We start from the raw sequence: 20,685 nt of genomic DNA, 5'->3' as shown, positions 1-20,685 counted from the left end.
TACAGTTTGTTTCTCTTTTTATTTTGGGCCTTTGTTTTATTACATTAAAACCTACATCTTCTCTACCCTGTGTCACTCTCCTTCAGTCAAGGCATTGTTCTTAAAATAATCCTTTTTGCCTTTATCTGGGAGTACTTCTCTTTCTTTTGTCTCTCCATTGCCTCTCCATTTTTTGCTGCACCAAATCAGGTTTTGTAAGTGTAATCCAAGTTTGGGTTATTTTGTCTTTTGTGACACCTCTCATTGACTTTTTGTTCTGTTGGCAGTGACAATGTCACTGACAGAGCAGTTTTGGCTGTCTCCTTTGTCATCCTTAAAGGCAGTGTCTTGCCTTCATGCTGTTGTAACATACTCCACAGACAAGCTCAGCTTGTTGAAGGTCCTTCCTTGTTCCTATTCTTTTGTCATCTAAATACTCCTGAAGACTTGTACTGTCTTAGCTACCTAATTGATACTGTCTTTGCTTTAGTAGCAGCTTGGTTTCTTTGTATAGAAATCCTACAGTGCAGTGAGGATTATGACACAAAATAAAGTAAAACAGTAAATTCTGTTGTTGGATCCTTTGGTTTTACCAATGACTGGACTTGAAGCTGGCCAGGACTGTGGAGAACAATAAAAAGAGTTTATTCAAATGTATTAATGAAAATAGGCAGTGTAAAAATAACATCAGCCCATTACAGAATGAGGGTGGTCACCTCACAGACAGGGACATGGACAAGGCAGAGATGTTTAATGCATTCTTTGCCTCTGTCTTCAGCATGGATGATGGACCAAGGGGTTCTCAGTGCCCTGAGCTGGAGGACCATGACTGCAAGAATGATCAATTCCCAGTTGACCTGGAAATTATGCAGGATCTGCTGCTCCAGCTGGATCCCTACAAATCTATGGGGCCTGATGGGATTCATCCAACAATCCTCAAAGAACTAGTTCATGTCATCTCAAAACCTCTCCTGATGATTTCTGAGCAGTCTTGGGAATCTGGAGAGGTCCAGCTGACTGGAAGCTGGCAAACATTGTCCTGATTTTCAGAAAGGGCAAGAAGGAGGACCCTGGCAACTACAGGGTCTGACAGTCTCACTTCAGTGCCTGGTAAAGTTATAGAGAAGATTATTCTGGGAGGTATTGAAAAACACCTGGAGGACAATGCAGTCATTGGTCACAACCGGCGTGGCTTCGTGAGAGGAAAGTCCTGCTTAGCAAACCTGATTTCCTTTTGTGACACAGTAGCCCACCTAGCTGATCAAGGGAAGCCAGCTGATGTAATCTTTTTGGATTTCAAGAAAGCTTTTGATACTCTCTCTCACAGGATCCTTCTGGACAAAATGTCCAGCACACAGCTGGATAAACATATCATGGGATGGGTGAGCAACTGGCTCACAGGTCAGGCACAAAGGGTTACAGTGAATGGGGTGACATCAGACTGGGGACCTGTCACTAGTGGGGTTCCAGAGGGCTCCATCCTCGGCCCTGTGCTCTTCAGCATCTTCATATATTACTTGGACATAGGACTGGAAGGGATACAGAGCAAGTTCACAGGTGATACAAAACTGGGAGGAGCTGTTGACTCCCTTAAATGCAGGGAGGCCCTGCAGAGAGACCTCAGCAAATCAGAGGGCTGGGCAGTCACCAACTGTATGAAGTTCAACAAGGGAAAGTGCTGGATTCTGCACCTGGGATGGGACAATCCTGGATGTATGGACAGACTGGGGAATGAGATGCTGGGAAGCACTGCCATGGATCCTGGTCACTGACAAGTTGAATATGAGCCAGCAGTGTCCTGGCAGCCAGGAGGGCCAACCCTGTCCTGGGGTGCCTCATGCACAGCATTGCCAGCCAGGCAAGGGAGGGGATTGTCCTGCTCTGCTCTGCACTGGGGCAGCCTCACCTCGAGTGCTGTGGGGCAGTGTTGGGTGCCACAATATGAGGATATGTAGCTATTAGAGAGTGTCCAAAGGAGGGTAATGAGGATGGTGAAGGGCCACGAGGGCAAGATGTATGAGGAGCAGCTGAGGTCACTTGGTCTGTTCAGTCTGGAGAAGAGGAGAGTGAGGGTAGACCTCATTGCAGTTACAATGAGGGGAAGAGGAGAGGCAGACATTGATCTTTCCTCTGTGGTGACCAGTGACAGGAACTGAGGAAATTACCTGAATTTGTGTCAGGATAAGTTTAGGTCAGATTATCAGGAAAAGATTCTTCACCCAGAGGGTGGTTGGGCACTGGAACAGGCTCCCCAGGGAAGTGGTCACAGCACCAGCCTGACAGAGCTCAAGAAGCTTTTGGATAATGCTCTCAGGCACATGGTGTGACTCTTTGGGGTGGTCCTGTGCAGGGCCAGGAGCTGGATTCAATGATCCTTGTAGGTCCTTTCCAACTCAGCGTGTTCTGTGATTCTGTGACTGCATGTAACCTCAGCTGATGAACGATAATGGCATAGTAAAGGACAGGGAGAGATAAAGAATGGTGGAATGAAAGTGGGTCTTAGGTGTTGAGTAACCAGCCTAGTTTGGCTCATTCTCATGAAGTGGGGGTGGCGGCAGCCTTTTCATCTCAGTTTTTGGAAGTGCTGCAGAGGGATTGAGACTGCAGGAGAGCTGGCGGTAGTTTCATGGTTATTTTTCATTCCACTGGGTTGGACGACTGTGTATGCTATTCTTTGTTTTTATGAAGTTAACTTACAATACAGAAATGTCAGTGCAGCTTAATTGGTTGCAGCTGAGACTCTGCAAGCAGCAAGCATCTCATCTGAACTTCTTACTGGGAGCGTGGGTTTGGTCAAATCACCTACTGTCATCTTTATTCAGTTAAAAGTGGAACTTAAGGGAAGTCTTTGTGCTAGAAAGAAACTTCAACTAGTTTATTCCTGTACCCAAGGCAGGAAACAGCTTTGCTGGTTCTTCTGACAGGTGCTTGTCTGACCTGCTTTAAATGCTCTTCAGTCTTACAGACGACATGGCCTCCTTTGCCAGTCTGGTCCAATCCCTGCCTGATTTAACTGCATCTGAATTGGATTTTAAAGGAAAATACTAAAATTGCATATATATTTTATATATATTTATATGTAAGTGCATGGCTATGTAAATGAAGTAAAGCCAGGATGTTACATTGTTCATCTAAATGTTTCTAAGAATAGGGAGCAATTTCTTTGCTGCTACAGTAAATCAGATGGCTTTGTTCTTGGGAATCACCTAAAATGTAGAAGAGTACAATAAATCCTTTCATATATTGTACTCCATTTACAGGAAAGATTAAAGCTGAAAAGGCTGTGCAGCTGGATGCTGGGAGTGCTGAGAGTCACCAGTGGTAAGTTTGAGAATGTTTTTACAAACTTGTGTGTATTTATCAAATCCAACAAAAAACCCTCCAGCCTGATGTCAGTTTCATAAATTAGTAATTAATAATATTAATAATTAATAGTTTTATGGAACTCAATTATCACCAGTTGCAACTAAAAATTACATTGAAATATTCTGTGAAGCATTTACTGTAGCATGTGAAGCAACTCAATAACCATACTTCAATATGTACCATGGGAAGTATTTGCTTCAGCCACTATTTTATTGCTCAGAGAAACCAAAGTTTTCCATTTACCTTCCCTTTCAACAATTCACAAAATAATGTCATTTGACCTTGAATTTTGTCCTTTCCTTTTCTTCTAATAGTCTAAATTGTAATAATTAAAAATAGACATAGAGGACTATGGAAATTTGAATTAACTTCTCAATTTTTATTTTATCGTATAGTTTTCCTCCAAGCTTGATACTTAGTTTAGTTTTGTAGACCTTGCCAGAACTAACAAAGTCTTCAAATGTAAATTTTTTTTTTTCAAATCAACATTATCAGGTAAAAGATAATTCTGCTGAGTTCTAGCTGATGTTCCTCACCTTAGTATTTTATTAATAAATTGTACTGAGCTCCTGATTTCTTTTCTAATATTATTAGCTCTTCCTTTCCATTTTGGTTTCTACATTCTTCATTAATTTTGTCATTGCAGTTGTGGGATGGGATTTCACTAAGCTTCTGTGTATCTAAACCAAATACTTTTATCCCAGTCTCCTTTCCCAATCTAAAAAGAAGTACCCACTTCTGGAGCGCAGTTCACTGGAGTCGATTTTGCCCATTTAGTCTTGCATGAGGGTGAGATGAATTCCTCCTGGGGCTCAGTTGACAACATCTCCATTGCCAACAAACGGAGCACATGTCACCTAGCTCAGGTTTAGGTACTTGATTAGACACAGGTGTTGTCATTTAATTAGGTAATTCTCTGTCTTGCTTTCTCTGTTTCTGAAAGCAATTTACAGCCATTTCTGCTCTTTGCTTGACCACAGTCATGCCTGCTTCTTCAGGGTAATGCTGCTGTACCCTTCTCTGCTAGAACTATGTGTATAAACAACCACAAAATCCCATTCAAGTATGAATCCTGCCCCTCACTTCCTCCTCAGCCCACAAGATTGACAAAATATCCTAGTATAAATACAGCTTCACTGGCAGAAACTATGCTGATAAAACCTTACATATTGTTCAGGGAGGTGTAGGTGGTCTGCTGGACTTCACATGTGAGATCCTGTCCTGGCAGGCGTGTCTAGCAGGGGAAGAATTACAAGTGTAAGGAGGTGTGTTCCAGAGGTTAACTCAGAAAGCTGAATTGAGAGGTTTAAGAGGAAAATCTTAAATTTTTAAAGTTACTGCTTCTTGTAACAGGCAATGGATTTCTGTATGGTTTGCAGTTTTCATCCTTCATGTATCTGGGTTGCAAGTGAACATGAGGTTTTTATCAGTTATTGTTCAACTGATGTCTTTCTAGAGGGGTAAATGAACACTACCGATTAAAATAGTTTGCTATAATTTTTTTCTGAATATATTATCTGCTTGTCTTTATTTTCTGAAATCTTTCTGACTTGAAGTGTAATTTTTAAAGTGTGATGTAAGTGTAATGATTATGCCAGTCTAACTGAGGCTCTAAATACTGGGCAGAATGGACTTCCATGCTCCAGAGGGACATTGATTTATTCTTGTTTAGCACAACAATTGTTGTTCAATCTGTGATCCCAGTAGATATTTTTCTGCTGTGCTGCTACTTAACCAGTTGGATTTGGTTTGTAACTTTTTTTTTAAACTTTATTTATTCTGTTTTATTCTTTATAAAGTATTTTACACACATTTAATTCACTTCATGTTTATTTCTGACCATTTCTCAGGTTTGAAACCATTTAGGTTTGTAAATGCATCCCCCCAAAAATTAACATTTTATTTCAAAAGTGTTTTGTTGTTGTGTGGATTTTTTAAAAGCATTGATTTCATTAATGAAATTACTGTAAGATAATGGACCCAGCACTAAACTTTGGGTGACACCTGTAGTGATGCTCAGGTTCACATGAACCTGGTTCTGCAACCATCTCTGCAGGTGATTCAATCTAAACAATATTTCCATGGTTAGATTTTTGAGGAACATCAGGTAGGACAAAGTCAAAGGCCACATAAACAAGGTATATCTCATTCGTTGCATTCCTCTTATAGTCCAGACTTTTTGTCTTGTCAGAATTATTCTTTTATACTGTTTGTTCACAAAAATCTTGTGTTTACTGTTTTATATGCTTATGCACTTATAGAATAATTTATCCTGGAATGTCTTCAGGTTTGGCTGGTTTGCCTGTAAAACTCCTTCCCCTTCCCCTTCCCCTTCCCCTTCCCCTTCCCCTTCCCCTTCCCCTTCCCCTTCCCCTTCCCCTTCCCCTTCCCCTTCCCCTTCCCCTTCCCCTTCCCCCTCCCCCATAGCAGCTATGTTTGTCATTTTGCTTGCTGTTGAGGCTTTCTATGTTACCCACAAGATTTTGGTAGTCAGCTGTGTGTCAGATCTATATTGCTTGAGTCTGGCCTAATACAAATGTTTCCAGTTTATCTAAACGTTATTTCACTTGCTAAATTTTCAAAAGCTGTACAAGGTAAATAATCTTAGCCTATGTAAGATGAGCCCATCTGCTTGTTACATGTCAGTCTGTATCAGCTATTGATGAGCAAGCTGTTTTTCTGACCTTGACTGAAGAAAGTTTTTGTTGATTTCTTACTAATCTGTACTTTCTAATTTCTGAGGGGTTTTGATGTTTCCAATCAGCACAACTGAGGTGTTCACTCGTGTTTGCTATAGCTGCTATCTATGTTGTCCACTCATACATTATTTGTAATGTTCTCTTAAACTGTTTAATATATTATGGCTTACTAAATGAGTGAGGATTAAATGATAGCCTACTCTTTTCCTGGTCCTGTACCTTGGTCTCTACTTACGCTTAACCCTTGTGGAGCCTGGGGAATATAAGTGAGGAAGAAATTGAATTCAGCCTCATTGGTTTCATCTTTTGCCATTATTTCCTCATTGCTAATTGTTCTGCACTTTCATTTATGTTTTTTTTTTTTACTTCTGGTATATTTGTAGAACCTCTTCTATTGTCTTACCAATATCCCTAGCTCAGATGTGTGTTCTTGTTTTCATTTTTAGAGTAAATATCTTTTGGGTTTCAAGTTAATTGAGAATTGCCCACTGGAGCTGAATTAATCATTAAAACTATTCCCTGCTATAACTAAAGGGTCATTTGGGGTTGTGCTGTTGAATATTGTCTCCTACTAAATCTTCTACAGAATTTTTTCTAACATGGAATTTCTTGAAGATTTCATTGTTTTCATTAAAAACGGTACACTGTGCCTGTTAAGCAATCATTGAGTCTATGGGCTTATTTGGAAGTTTCTTTTGGAAACTTGTCCCTAGTGCTTGAAAGCTCTGTTTACCGAATAAACAAGTTCTTGTGACACCTTGACCCACATAATTGTCCTAGTGTATACAGAGTTATACAAGTAAAAACATCCCTTTTCCAGAGCAGGTATTTTTCTGTTTTGTGGAACTGCTGTAAGGTCTCTGCAAGATAGAACATGTTTTTTGTGTCCACCAATGGAATTCAGTAGAATGAGCAAACTCTTGCTAATATAGGCCTAGAGTTCAGCTGTCTTGCCTTGCTTTTCATATTTACTTCAGTTAAGAACAAAAAGATGCCATATCACCTATATTTTTCTGTAAAACTGTATCATAAAATATATCAACACTCCAACTGTTCAACTTACTGATCTGAATACTAACAAGTAACCAGTATTCAGCCTCAAATTAAATTTGGTAAAACATATGTGAAACAAAGAAAGCAAAATATCTTGAAGTAGTCAGTTGGTTTTTGGTAATGAATTGCAGCTGCAAATAATTTTCTTATCTGAATCCAGATTTTTGAAAACATGTGATCATATTTAATCACACAGTTGCCAATGAGATGAAAAACCTTCAGACTTTTTGAATGTTGACCTCTAAATAACTGAAGTAAATGGCAACACTGGAAAGGAAAAACGTAGCTGTAGCTTTTTGTTATTTGTATGAACACCCTAAAGAAAGGCAGAGTAAATATTCTAAGTGATTTGTGGCTTTGTTCAGCCAGTGTCAATTTTTCAAGTTGTGGAGGAACTTGCACGCAAAAGTTGTCATCAGCTATTGCAGGTCCTCTTGTTTTTTCCAAGCTTCAAACGAATTCATTTTGTGGGTCAATGATTCCCAAAGGACAGCTGTGAATCCTCACAGCTCATCTTGGATCATGAAGCATCTTTATCACCCAGATTTTAATTAGAAATGCTATGTCAACAATTTGGAGCTCTAGTTGCTCTATAGTTGTGCTACTTTACAACTTTACAGTTACAGGAAACAAAATGTAGATACATATTAACCATGCTTTTATTTTAAATGAAAATCTTTTAAATTCTTTTGCAAAACCAGTGATTTTTTTTATATTTTTGGGAGGTTTGTTGCTGGTTTTTCTCTAAGAGTTTGGTAGAGCTCTGAAAGGTTTCTCTGCTGTTGCCTAGATCCCCATACTTCCTTTTTTGCTGATGAGAACTTGTTACAGGCTTTGCAAAAAACAAAAAGGTTACTGTTACAGCCATTTTTCAGGACGTTTACTTAAAAAGATCATTCTTTGCATTGAGCTTGGGTTTGTTTGCCACAAACAAACTTGATGCTGCTGTTGAATTTGTGGTACTCTCTAGAACTCACCTGCTGATGGGAGTCGTAGGGCACGTGTCTCATTTAGGTGGAAGTGAAGCTAGCAAGGGAAAACCCAGCAGCTTTAAGTGAAGACTCCTCCTGAACACACCTGCCTCCAAGAGCTTTCTCTGTCATGCATATGAGTGTTAATCAGAAGCGCAGATATTTTCACAAGCCCTGGGTTTTCCATGGAAGTGAATTCCAGAGCTTAGGGACAGTCTCTCACTGGCAGGCAACACTACAGAAGAGTAGCACAGATGGGTTCCATTGAGGACATGAATAATCACCATTTGGGTATTTTGGCGATTTTACATAAACTTCCCACAAAAAAGTGAACATGCTGTCTCAGTAATAGAATTCTAACAGATGATTTGTCAGGTTTATAAGGTGCAATGGCCTAAAAATAATTCTCCAGTGAAACAAAACTCTTCAAAATTTTGGAATATGTTGTAGGATATGGTCATACTACCAAGAACTTTTAAAATTGAATCCTCATCTGTTTCTAACTAAATGCTGTTACCTGCTTCCCTTAATTATCCCTTATTTAGACTTAGACAAGGCAGATAACTTGCAAGCGACAAGCATGTTTCTATCATGCAGTCTGATTTTTCAGGAATTCATAGTTTGGGCAGAAATACAGGTTTCCAGCTAGTAGTTATTTGCCCTGCATTTGATTCATGGGAAAACCAAGGAAATTTTACAGCAATCTTTGTAATTATGCATAATCTTAGTCAATAATCTTTGAATTACTTAATTGTTTTTGTAAAAATAATTTAAAATTTCAAATTCAGAAGCCATTTCTCAAAAGCTGTAAGTTTTCCTGTAGTTAAGTGGATCAGTGAAACACTGCAGCATACTCATGCAAGTGCAAAGGAGGAAGGTTCGACATGGGAAAAGATCTGTTTACTACAAGCTTTTTGCCAGAATGGTCACAGAGGAAATAATTCTGACAACCTAATGTTCCCTATTACATTTCTGTCAAGGAGGATTGTTGTGTTACTGTCTCTGAAAGCTCTTGTTTCACTCTGTTTCCGTATTTGTGAAGACTGTCCTTTTCTTCAGGATTTTATTTCCATCTGTTGTAATTGTCTGTTATAAAAATAAAAGTTAAATTTCTGGAAACAGGATTTTAATACAGTTGTGGGTTTCACAGCCTAAGGAATGCAGAACATGGCATCCATGTGTTCTACTAGTGAACTTCTGTGAATACACATTAACAGCAGCATTTTTCCTTGATTTGGTGTACTGCATGTGTTGCAATAAACTAAGCCAGAATTCTGAGTGTCCTTACCGCTGAAGTTTTTTTAAACCCAGATAGGGGTTTGTTTCCCACGTTTTTGCAAGTGTTACCTGTACAAATGTGTGCTACACCTGGTGTTTCCCTGGAGCTCAGCTTCAATGCTCTGGTGAATTTTAATATGAAAAGTGTGTTTGTGCAAATTTCTACAGTGTAGACTCAGTTGTATTCCAAGAAGAAGGAAAGGGAAATGAAATCCTATTAACAAAAAAATCTCCTCAAACAAAAAATCACCTAATCACTTCACTTTGCACCTTGGCACATCTGACTTCATGTGTTGGCAATCTTGCACATTTCTCAGCCACTGCTTCCATACCCCCGTTAGGATGGTCATAGCAAACCAATACCTTTGCATGGAAACTTCGTGTCAAATGCATTTTTGTAGATTAAATATTTTGATAGCAAAGTGATACTATATGAAGTGTGCAAAACTGGGATCTCAGGAAGGGCAATGCAACAGGGATCATAATCAGTAATTTAAGTTTCAAAATCTCCCTACATAGAAATTGGTATCTCATTGAAATCATGTTAAAAAGAAATCCTGCAGGTCTCACTGCATTGCGGAGACTGTCAGAAAATATAAGTGGGTGAAACTGGTGAGTGAGGGAGTCGGGGCATGCACAGAACTGAACCATGCAGGGATGGGGAGATGCGAGAACACATTTAGAACTGGAGTGGAAATGAACTTTCTTTTCACTGGGCCTTTTGTGTGCTGCCCACACATTAGCCTTTGCTCACACTACCTTACATGGTAAATATTTCTCAGATGAAGAGGTGGGAGTGAAAAAACAGTTATGAAACAGATTAATTAAATTCTTTGGTTGTGGTAAATATCACAAAATCTTCTCCCATTTTCAAAGTCTTGCCAGTCGCAATTAAGAAAAACTTTCCTTTTGATACTGGGGTGCTAAAATGGAGATCTAGATTTCTAAATGTAAGCTCTGTACCTACACATTTCCAAAGTCTAAATGGCATAAAAAGTTTTTTTAGATTTGGGATATATTAAAAGGTATATATAAGAGGAAGGAACAAGTCTGGGAAGGTGCATGTTATTTCTGATTTTGGCCATGTGAAATTTATCAAGGAAAAGGCAAATAATGCTGTATTTAAATGCTCTAGTGTGGCTTAATCTTCATTTGAGAATTCAAAATCTTTTCTTTAAATCTGTCTCAGTAGAATAAGCTGTGGTTGACAGAGTCTTAGGTGTTGGTATAATTTTTGATATTAAAATTCAAATTGGCTTGATAAAATTATTCGATCAGCCTGCTGCTCTTCTTTTTGCAATAGGTAAGGTATGCACTTGCAGTTTTGCCTGCCATGAATACACATAGAAATTCTGTAGCACCAGAAGGGAAAATGTTAATTCACTTTGATCAGGGCCTTCTGCTTGAGGGCTACATTGGTACTTGGCATCCATCTCTGTCGACTGGTTTCTTGCAAGTCTGAGTTTCAGGACATTATTTGCAACAAAGGAACATGGCACTGACCTATTATATTGAGTTTGTTTGATTGTGTTCATGCTTATTAAAGGTTTGTTAATTGTGGTGATTAATCATACGCTTCTACACTGTGTTCAATAACTTTTCTTCCATCTGGGAATAACATTTTTTTTACACCAACTGAAGTACTGTGTCTGTCTTACTGAGGTAATTATTGTTGTGTTTATTTAGACTAATGTGTCTGGGGCTGTTTTTTTACATCACCCAGGAATCACATTAGCTCAGCAAACAGGTCATTCTGGGCAGCTCTTCACTGATACGATTTCCTCTTTATTTTTCTCTGTGAAGGCTCTGTAAGCAGTACTCTGATGTTCAAAGGGTGTGAGGGAAGCAATGGTTGTGCAGAGAACCAGTATCGCTTGCTCTGCTAAGAGACGTGTGCTTTTTACCTGTTTCATTAGATATTTGTGCTTTGTTGTGTGATAATCTTTTTAGTATTCCTCCTGTCACCACGAGATGGGGTAGGTGACCAGGGAGCGCCGGGGCTGCGACCAGCCCGCAGAAGGAATAACATGAACCAGATGGAAGCACTTCTAGTTGCTCCCTGCATCGTTTTCTGTGGTCATTTTCTTCACCATGAGAGTGGTGAGGCACCGGAACAGATTGCCCAGAGAATGGGCATCCCTGGAAGTATTCAAGGCCAGGCTGGATGGGGCTCTGAGCAATCTGGTCTAGTGGAAGGTGTCCCTGCCCACAGCAGGGTGGTTGTAACTCTATGATCATTAAGGCCTCTTCCAACCTAAACCATTCAATGATTAACATTACCCTTTGCACCACTGAAAATAAAAGTTTGCTTTGTGTTTTAAACTCTTTGAAAATTATTTAAAATGTCTAAAAATTACTTTCAGGAAAAAAAGGACACTTTTTTTGATTTGTTTGGTTTCGGGGATTTTTTAGAAATGAAATGAATGAATTTTTTAGAAATTAAATGCCATAGAACTTCAAAAATGAAATAATTAATTTATATCAATTGGCTGTCTAGCCCATTTCAAAAGTATTAAATTAAAAACAAAACAAAACCAAAAAAAAAAATGCAAACCCCCCTAAAATCCCCAATAAATACATGAAAGAGATTTTTATTTTTTCCTTGGAAAAATAATGGGTATTTAAAGTTAGTGGGCTAGCTTCCTTCTAATTTGTTGAAACTTTTATTGGGATTTCCCTCCCAAGAGATTTTAGCTGTAAGTAGAAGCTTTTCTTTGAACTAGTTTAAACTAAGGCCCTCTTTCTTGTCACGCACAGACAGGGAAATACTGCAAGATGCTGGATTAGCTTGTTCGCTTTTCATTGTTTTCTTTTGTAGCAGCAATCCGTTTAGCTATGGTATGCTGAGTTTATCTGATTAGCACTTAATGAGTGAAGGGAATAGGGGCAATGTTGCTTGAGTTACTTAACCCTAATAAAGTTTTCAGTACCTTCCCCCTCTTTCTAAATACCTGAACTTTCCTGACCCCCACTCCTTGCCTTTTCCCTCAGCTGTAGCTCATTCCCATACGAAATGCACTCCCACTGCAGCTCTGTCAGCAGTAGTGCTGCCATTAGCTGGATTTTGTCCAGTGCACATCGGTCACAGCATACATCCTGCTCAACAGTGTTTGACAGTCTGTCTGGAGCTCTTACAAACTCAACTGCTGTTGTTCTGCTGGCTCCCTACCTTACCTGGGAACACTTATTGACCAAAAAATGCAACGACCTATACTATGAGCATTTCTAACTTAAAACCATTAGGTATAACTGTAAGCAATAAAATAATTTCTTGAGTTGTGTTAGCAATGACATCTTAATGAGGAGTCACTGGAGCTTGAATAATTACATTATATGAAGAAATTCAAGAAAGCTGATGTTTAGTAGTGCTTAAAAGCTACATGCCATACAGATTGTGGTTCTGTTACCATAATTAACTCAATAAGCTTCTTGCATAATTCATATTTCCTCTGGACTTCAACTTGATTTCCCTCTTTTAAGATTACTTTTTATTTTCATTTGGTGTTGCATTGTAAAATATTTGATAAAAAAGCAAAATTCTGAAAAATAATAGAAAAATAATCTATATGAGGTTTTGCTGCTTAGCTGTTTCTTTGGTGGTTCTGTTAGTTTTATACAGAAGTGCAAAGTTGTCCTAATACCAATGAAAATAGGCCCAAGGACACTACAGTTGATATGTGTGGAAGAGATTCCATATGCACAGAGGTTCTGTGACTGCTGAAGAAATAAGAAGAAAGCAATAGCAATTTAGGTTGAGTGTCAATAAGATACTAGGTTTGGTTAGGAGATCTGAATCTTTATAGGTTTACCTGTGAAAATATTTTCACTTACATCTGCTTAATAATACAAATATTTTATAGAAATTAGCTCACATTTCTTTTTTCACTCAGTGTTCCCAGTTTTTGGTAATCATAGTCATAATAATAGAAATAATAATGATCTTAGCAATAGGCATCTAGTAATAGCAGTAGTGATCCTGTTAGACCAGAATGTATGTGTATGTTTTTAAATAATTTTAAAGATACTAGAAGAATGTCAGAAGTGCAGGAGTGCACTGAGGTGCTTGAGAAGGGTAGAAGACAACTGTGAATATTTCTGAGGTGTGTACAGCTTCCCACTGAGCACACCCCAAGCATTTGCCACCTTGGATGAGGTTCTGCAGCTGGTGGTGCTCATGTTACCAGTGCACTGCAGAGCACAATGTGTCAAGGTAAACTGCTGTCAATGGTGGAGACAGTCTGGAAGAGTCACACTCTGAACTAAATGGCTGGAATTTTGGAGGAGATATCTGTTTTTTTCACTTAACTGACAACCCAAATAGTATCATTTAAACTTCTTGTTTCCATTGTTCTGTTTTGTTTTGTGTTTTTGTTGTTCCTGAATATGTATAACTCATGCCAAACTTCCATACAGCCATCTAGATGGAAAAAAAAACAGGTGTAAATGTGTGCATTAGGTATTGAAATATTTTGTTATTTGATTCAAAGATTTATTTAAATCACAAAAAGTATGTGTGTGTGTTTTTCTTTTCCCCTCTCAGGTTTGCAATTATGTGTGGCTATATGTCTCAGTTTGAAAATGTACAAAACAAAATCAGGAATGGTTATCTCTTTAAGGTATGTTTTTGTAGGATTTGGGGTTGGTTTTTTTTAAGCTATTCCTTTAAGTTATTTCCTTATATAGTGTCAAAGGCAGGTTTTTCCAACACAGTAATTCAGCCTCACAGGTCTATTTTGGTGCTGAATTAAATTGAAAACATTATTATGTATGCAAATAGATTATATGCTTGCAAAATACAAAAATTGAGGTAGGATTCTGGGAACAGCATTAAGATTTCTGGTTTCCTTTGTAGTCAAAGTGGGGAGGAAAGGGAATATCAATTCTGTTTAGAAAATCAAAACATATGAAACAGTAAGTGATGAACTAACACAGTTCTGCAATCATCCTTCATGTCACCCTTAAGTAATGTTCGTTTTAACACTGTCCCTTCAAAGGTAACTGTGTTTTTTAGAGTTAGCTGTTTGTGTTACATGTGCTGCTCTCCCCCTCCTTGTCCTCAACATTGCTTAGACACTTTCCATCCATCCCTTGCCCTCAATCTGGTGTCCCCCCTTTCTGGGTGACAGTGAGAGGCAACAGACATGTTCCAGTTCCTGGGGAATGCCTGGGATGGGTTCCTCTCACATCATGTCTGTGTTAGGACTTGGAGTGTGGCGGAGCTTTCCTGTGAGAGAGCATTAATTACATGTGAGCGGTGCCAAGCAAACTAAGCCCCAAGCACTGGGACAAGCTGGGAACAAAGGGAAAATGACAAATAACACAAGTGCTGCAGCTGTTTAAGGATGGAGTTTTAAAAGAGCCCATGGTGTGAGCAGTGGCCATTTCAGGGAAGTTTTACTCCTCAAAAGTAAATCCTGAAATGTGTTGATTTGGGAAAATAGTAGTATGAAAACATAGCTCCTATCTGAATAGTTTGTGGATATAGTATAATAGTCTCTTATATCTGTGTAACTCAGATATTTTTGTGACTGGCTTAATTATAAAGACAGATATGTGGAAGGAAAAAAGAAATGTTCGAATTAAATTTATTTTGAGAGGCAAGTGGTAGTGGTGAAATAACAGATTTATTTTTTCTTCAAACTCATGTTGAACATTAAGAGCTTGCTTTGGTAAATTAAAGAGAGAAATAAAGGTACTCATGACCTGAAATGAAAGTGGTTTTGGAAGAAGGACCTCGTTAGATACTTTCTAGGTTTTGAAGTTTCACTATAAACAGAACCATTTTACTTTCTGAATTTCACATTATAGTAACAGTTGATTGTGTCAAGTACCATTTCATTGGGGCAGTCACATTCCAAGGTGGAAGGAACTATGCTTCAGTGATGGGTGCTGGCATGTAAGATATATTCAAGAGTAGTTGCTTCCTCACTGATTTGATCTGTGACAGTTTCCTAATATTAACTGTAAATGAAATTAATTGAAGTTGTTTCCTTTTTAAGACAAAAGTTCTTGAATTATTTGACTGAACTTTAGAGCTGTTTAGTCATGTTCTAAATACAGTATGCCTTCTTGCATTGTGTTCAACGTTGCTAAATAATTTTCTGCTTTCCCTCCATGAGGAAGGGATTTGCTAGTTAAAATATTTTTAGGTTGTTAGAAGGCAATTGCAGCAGAAGAGAATTTCTGAATTTGTTTCTGACTTGCAGCAAACTACTTAGAATGTAAACACACTTGCCAAACAAACATCTAAAGTGATACTGATTTTCTTTCCAATAGGAGCACCTAGACAAGGCAATTGAACTTAAGCCTCAAGATCCCTTTTTATATTACCTAAATGGAAGATGGTGCTATTCAGTAAGTTGTGTTTTATTTATCTAACATGTGAATTGAGTATACTAAAAAATGATTATTAAATAGTGTGACTAAGACAAAGTAGGTATTTATTTAAGTAGATGTTTTGAGCTAAAGGAAGCAGACATTTACATTTCCCAAATTAACTGCTGGATGCATGATGCTCACAGCTGACCATTACTGCAGTGTAGGTAGGTAAGCTGTGCTTGTATGACCCTCATTGTTGTGTTCAGGTTTTTTATCTAAATGAATGAATGAAAAGTAACTGATATTTGGAAGGGAGGGAGGAAGGATGACCTTTTGATTTCACTCCTTTGTTCTGCCACAAACTTTGTGGGTGAAGCTTTTGGTAACTTTATTCCCCATCCATAACTTAAAGGCACTTACATGCTGTAGGATTATGTCTGTGGCAGCAAGGCTACCATACTGGCTTGGTAAATTCCAAGGGAATGTCCAAAACATACTCATGCATAAAAATCTGTAATTCACCAATGAGTTTTGCAAGAGATGCAATTTGTGTCATGCCAATACAACAGGTGCTTTAAAAGATTGTTTTAGTTATATATTTTTGTTTATATATTATAAGGATTTTATTAGATTGTAGTAGTTTACATAGTGGTAAGTACTCGCATATGAAAATATAAAATAATTGGTTTACAGATTAGCTGGTAATCAATTTTTTAGAAAAATTGTACTTGTGCTTTCATAAGAGAATTGTCTTGTTGGTAATCCACATCTTTGAGGGCTCAGCTGGCTATCCTTACTGGTTCATCTCTAGTGCTGTGAGGAATCTTTTGTTGGAAGAAAACATTCTTGCATAGTCTATGCTGTAAAAGATCACTGTGAATCTTCTCAGAATAATAACTGCTAATGCACAGTGAATTCCAGCCAAGCTTTTTTCTTTCAGATACTTCCAGTGCGAGTCACTACAAAGTGCCTGCAAACTGGAAAGAAGGAGTTGCTGTGACACATTGCAGACTTTGTCTTTATCCGCAACAAGACTTAATGCAAAGTAATCTTTCAGCAGTTTTTTCAGTTCATATATTTAACTTTCAAAGAGCTTTCAGCAACCATGTTTTTTCTGTTGATTTGAATAAGGAATGACACCAGCTTTATCAAGGAACTTGACATTTTGCTTTTCGTCACAGTGTATTCTTGAATATCAGCATTAGCTATGCAAAAATAAGTTGCTGGAGATGGTCCTGTAGTATGCTTGCTGTCCTGCCTCTGAGAAGCCTCTCTCTCACCAATGATTCCTTAAGCACTTTTATATTGTGCTGTGTCCAACAGCTAACTGCAGCTTCCATTTATACCAAATACTCCCAGATGTTTTTCGTGGCTTATTTCTTATGTGAGCTGCTGCTTTTTGAAAACACACAATCTCAGTCTACTTCACTTTGTTCTTATTTCACTTTTTATTTTACTCTTGTTTTGTTTTCATGATAATCACCACTTCCTGACTGAGTAATACGTGTGGTTTGTTGTACTGTGTTGTTACAAATTCATATTCCATGCTTGCAACATCTATGCAGGGTTTCCTTACTAAACATTGAAACCACAGATTAGCATTTGCTTTAGGTTATGACCTGACTTGCATTTATTTAAGTGAAACAATCTACCTAAACAGATGTAGCCACTGAAATATGTAAGGGTTGATTTCAGATTTCTATTTTTCTTCTTTTTTTAAAATTCTTGCCTTCTGTGACAGCCATGACAAAATAGTAACCTGAAACACATAGAACAGATTTTCATACTCTAAAGAAATGCAAGTATAGGACTGAATAACATCTTGTTTCAACTTCTGTGGCTGTCAGCTCTTAAATCTTACTGGTTTTGCACACTTTCAGTAGCAGGATGAGGTCATTTGGAAACATTAGTTTTGAGGCAATACTAGTTTTTAACCCTAGCCAGTGAGATTGGTAATATCCTCACTAGTTTTAGCAGAGTGAGTTGGTTTCTGTGCTGATCCACTAACACAGGTTTTGGCCATGCACGTGATATAGGTAGTCATAGGAGCTTGTGGAAGATGTGCCAAATTCCTTGCTCCCATTCTGGAGACTATGAAGTTTCATGCTGTGAGAGTTATCCCAAAAGAAGACTGTTGACTGTGGCATTGCTTCCAAATACTTCGTCATAGAGATTATGATGGAGTGTTGAAAAATTCCTTTGTTACTTGTCTATACCTGTAGCTGTAGATGGAGTGATAAGGCTCCTCTTAGATGCTCTGTTTTTAATGTTCACTCTCACTGTTGTTGAGGTTGGGAAGGATGTGTTGTCCAGTGTGAGAAAGTTAAAGAGGAAAAAGGGATGATTCAGGCAAGAAGGTTAGTTTTTACATTTAGCCTAGCTGACTTTGGGATCAAGTTAGGATTGGCTGCAATATTTGTTCTTTCATAGGTATTGGTCCCAAGGGTATTTTTGTCTAATTTTGGTCACATACTCATTTACTGAAGCAGTCTAGTTAAAAAAGATAACAAGTTTCTGATATTTTATAGGCTTTGATAACAGTTTTGTGAAATTTCATGTACTTAAGTCTTCCTAGTATAGTCAGATATTTCCCATTCACTCCTGATTTAATGTTAGGGGATCTTATTACTATTGTCTAGCATAGGTTTTTTGGATGACAAACTGAAAAAAAGGAATTGCATAAGATACTGTAAATGGGGATGCTTCAAGTGTAACTCAAGGTTACAGTTCATTTTCACAAATAAAAGTCCATTGAAAAGACTTTGAGGTAAAAAGTATCGAATCATAGAATCACCAAGGTTGGAAGACACCTTCAAGATCATCAAGTCCAACTGTCAAGCCTGTCACCCCTAAACCAGTGGAGGCAAATGCAGGTTTATTGAAGACTGAGATGTATTTGCAGAGACTGCATGCTGCACTAGTAAAAGCTATTTAATTTGTGGAGTTTTGCTAGAATTTGACCTGACTGCCATTTTCCACCTTCCTCAGTGTAGCACAGTCCTTTGCAAGGAGCAGGGGTACAGCACTGCCACGTTTCTTGCTCATCAGTTTTTCTTGCTGGGCCAGAAATGCCGCTGATGCAAGGTGTCATAGAACCTTCCAGTGGAAAGGATGAGCTGGGTTTTCACTGCCTCACAGCAGCTGGGGTTTGTCTGTGATGCAGAGCCAGTGACAGTTGTGCACCCCCTTGCCTAAAAATCAGTTTTTGCTGTTTCTTATGTCTCTTACCATTATAAAGTCAGTAGAGCTGTACAAAAGAGGAGGATCATAGAATCATCTCAGCTCTGTTAGAAAAATACTTCCGGTATCACAATCAGGTAGGCAAGATTTTTACCCGTCATTTCATAGATGTCATGATGGGCAAAATTTTGCCTGTGAGATCTGTTGTGTATACAAGAAGTGAATGGATGTGTGGTGCATGGTGTATAGGAATAAGTTTCATTTCCTTACAGTTTTGGGCACAATTATCTGATAATTCTTTATAATTGTACATTTATGGGTGTTTTTTAAAGTGTTTTAATGTTTCAAATAGCTTATAAAACTATGTAGTTAAGACTTATGTCTACTTGCCATTACAGGACAGGCACAGAACAGCTAGCATGTACTTGTGAAACTGGATCAGAGTCCCTGCTAAATGCTAGTAGGGTGTTAAAAATTAGATCTCTTGGGATTTTCTTTTTGCAGGTTACATGCCATGTTTTGGATTTGTCTCTGGTGTATCCCAGTATCTGTTTGGGTTACATCAGGGAAAAAATTGATCCAGTTCCTTTGTGTGCTCTCTAAGTGGGCTTCCTGTACTGGTAAGCCCAATTCAAGTTGGATAAATACCTAAATGCCTGTGCAGATTGTCCTGGTTCCTCAGCTGGCAAGAAAGAGAATATTTTTGTTGGAAGACAGTATTTCAAAATTCGTGTCCAGTTACTCAATCTCTTCCAGAAGTCAAATCATTGCAAAATGATTTAATACAATTTTACATTAGTATATTTTAATGAAAAAGAAAAATAAACTCTCTGGGGATATTTAATTAGGTGCCATTAATATTTTACTGAAGCTGGATCAATGGTGTGATTTGCCTTTATGGAAGACAATTGTCTGATATGTCTTCAGTGAGCTATTAGCAAGGAAACAGTGCAAGAGGATGTCCTTTAGGGCTGAAAGTCAACCCTGGATGATTTTTCAATCCAAGCAGGTTAGTTTCCTTCATACCAACATCCTGGAATTTGAAAGGAGCTGTCAGTGGGCAGGGTTTGCTTCTCATAAAAAACAAACAGGAGACAAAAATCCAGCCAGTGTTTCAGTATATATATGTATGTGTATACATATATACATATATATATATATATATATATATATATATATATATATATATATAAGATTTTTGCTGATCCTAGGCTAAGGAAGAGAAGGGGATATTATGAAATCCATTTTCCCAGGATTTAGGGGAGAACCACATTTTTTGCCTTGGCTGTCAGAGATACAAGAGGCCTGATGGGAGAGTGCTGAGTATGAACTTTATGTTCAGCTGTAGTTTAACTCTGGGAGTGCCTTCCTTCCATCTCTGGATATAACAGAGATTTGGGTAGAATAAATGGATGACAGCTTGTTCTTTGACAGATCTGCAGGAGAGGCTGGTTGAGACAAGCATCTTTATTTGCTTTGGGATACTGTAGAGTGGCCTCCTCTCCTTGGCAAAGGCCAGGCTGTCATGATGACCCACTCCCCTCCAGTTCTAAGGAAGATCAGAAGTCGGCTGATGGTTCCTCAGGCCTTTGTTGCTCTTGGGTGGGTGGGACTCGCTCTCCTTATGCATGGCAGCTGGGGAGCCGTGTTTCTTGAGTGACCCAGTACATTAAAACCTGATATTCTGTGGAAACAGTGTTCCTTGCAGTGCTTCTGTGAATTTTTAGGCTTCTGGCAGGACTGACATCAGGGTTTAGGAGACTGAAAAAACCAAAACTCACTTAACATTTGGAAATCATGTAAGGCAAAACCAATCTTCATTCCTTAATTTTGTTGTTGTT

General features: G+C 38.3%; 1 protein-coding gene across 3 annotated transcripts in view; it reads left to right on the top strand.

Moving 5' to 3' along the window:
• Positions 1 to 20,685, top strand: part of RMDN2 (regulator of microtubule dynamics 2) — a 48,663-nt gene that overhangs the window by 10,929 nt on the left and 17,049 nt on the right. For all 3 annotated transcript variants that reach the window (XM_069010012.1, XM_069010011.1, XM_069010010.1), the window contains exons 5-7: positions 3,240 to 3,300; positions 13,887 to 13,962; positions 15,623 to 15,700. In XM_069010012.1, coding sequence (XP_068866113.1) covers positions 3,240 to 3,300; positions 13,887 to 13,962; positions 15,623 to 15,700 — 215 coding nt within the window. The remainder of the gene's footprint in view (positions 1 to 3,239; positions 3,301 to 13,886; positions 13,963 to 15,622; positions 15,701 to 20,685) is intronic.

Source organism: Aphelocoma coerulescens, chromosome 3 (genome assembly GCF_041296385.1).
Source record: "Aphelocoma coerulescens isolate FSJ_1873_10779 chromosome 3, UR_Acoe_1.0, whole genome shotgun sequence".
NCBI lineage: Eukaryota > Metazoa > Chordata > Aves > Passeriformes > Corvidae > Aphelocoma > Aphelocoma coerulescens.
The sequence above is the reverse complement of the archived record's forward strand: the minus strand, read 5'-3'. Positions and strand labels throughout refer to the sequence as shown.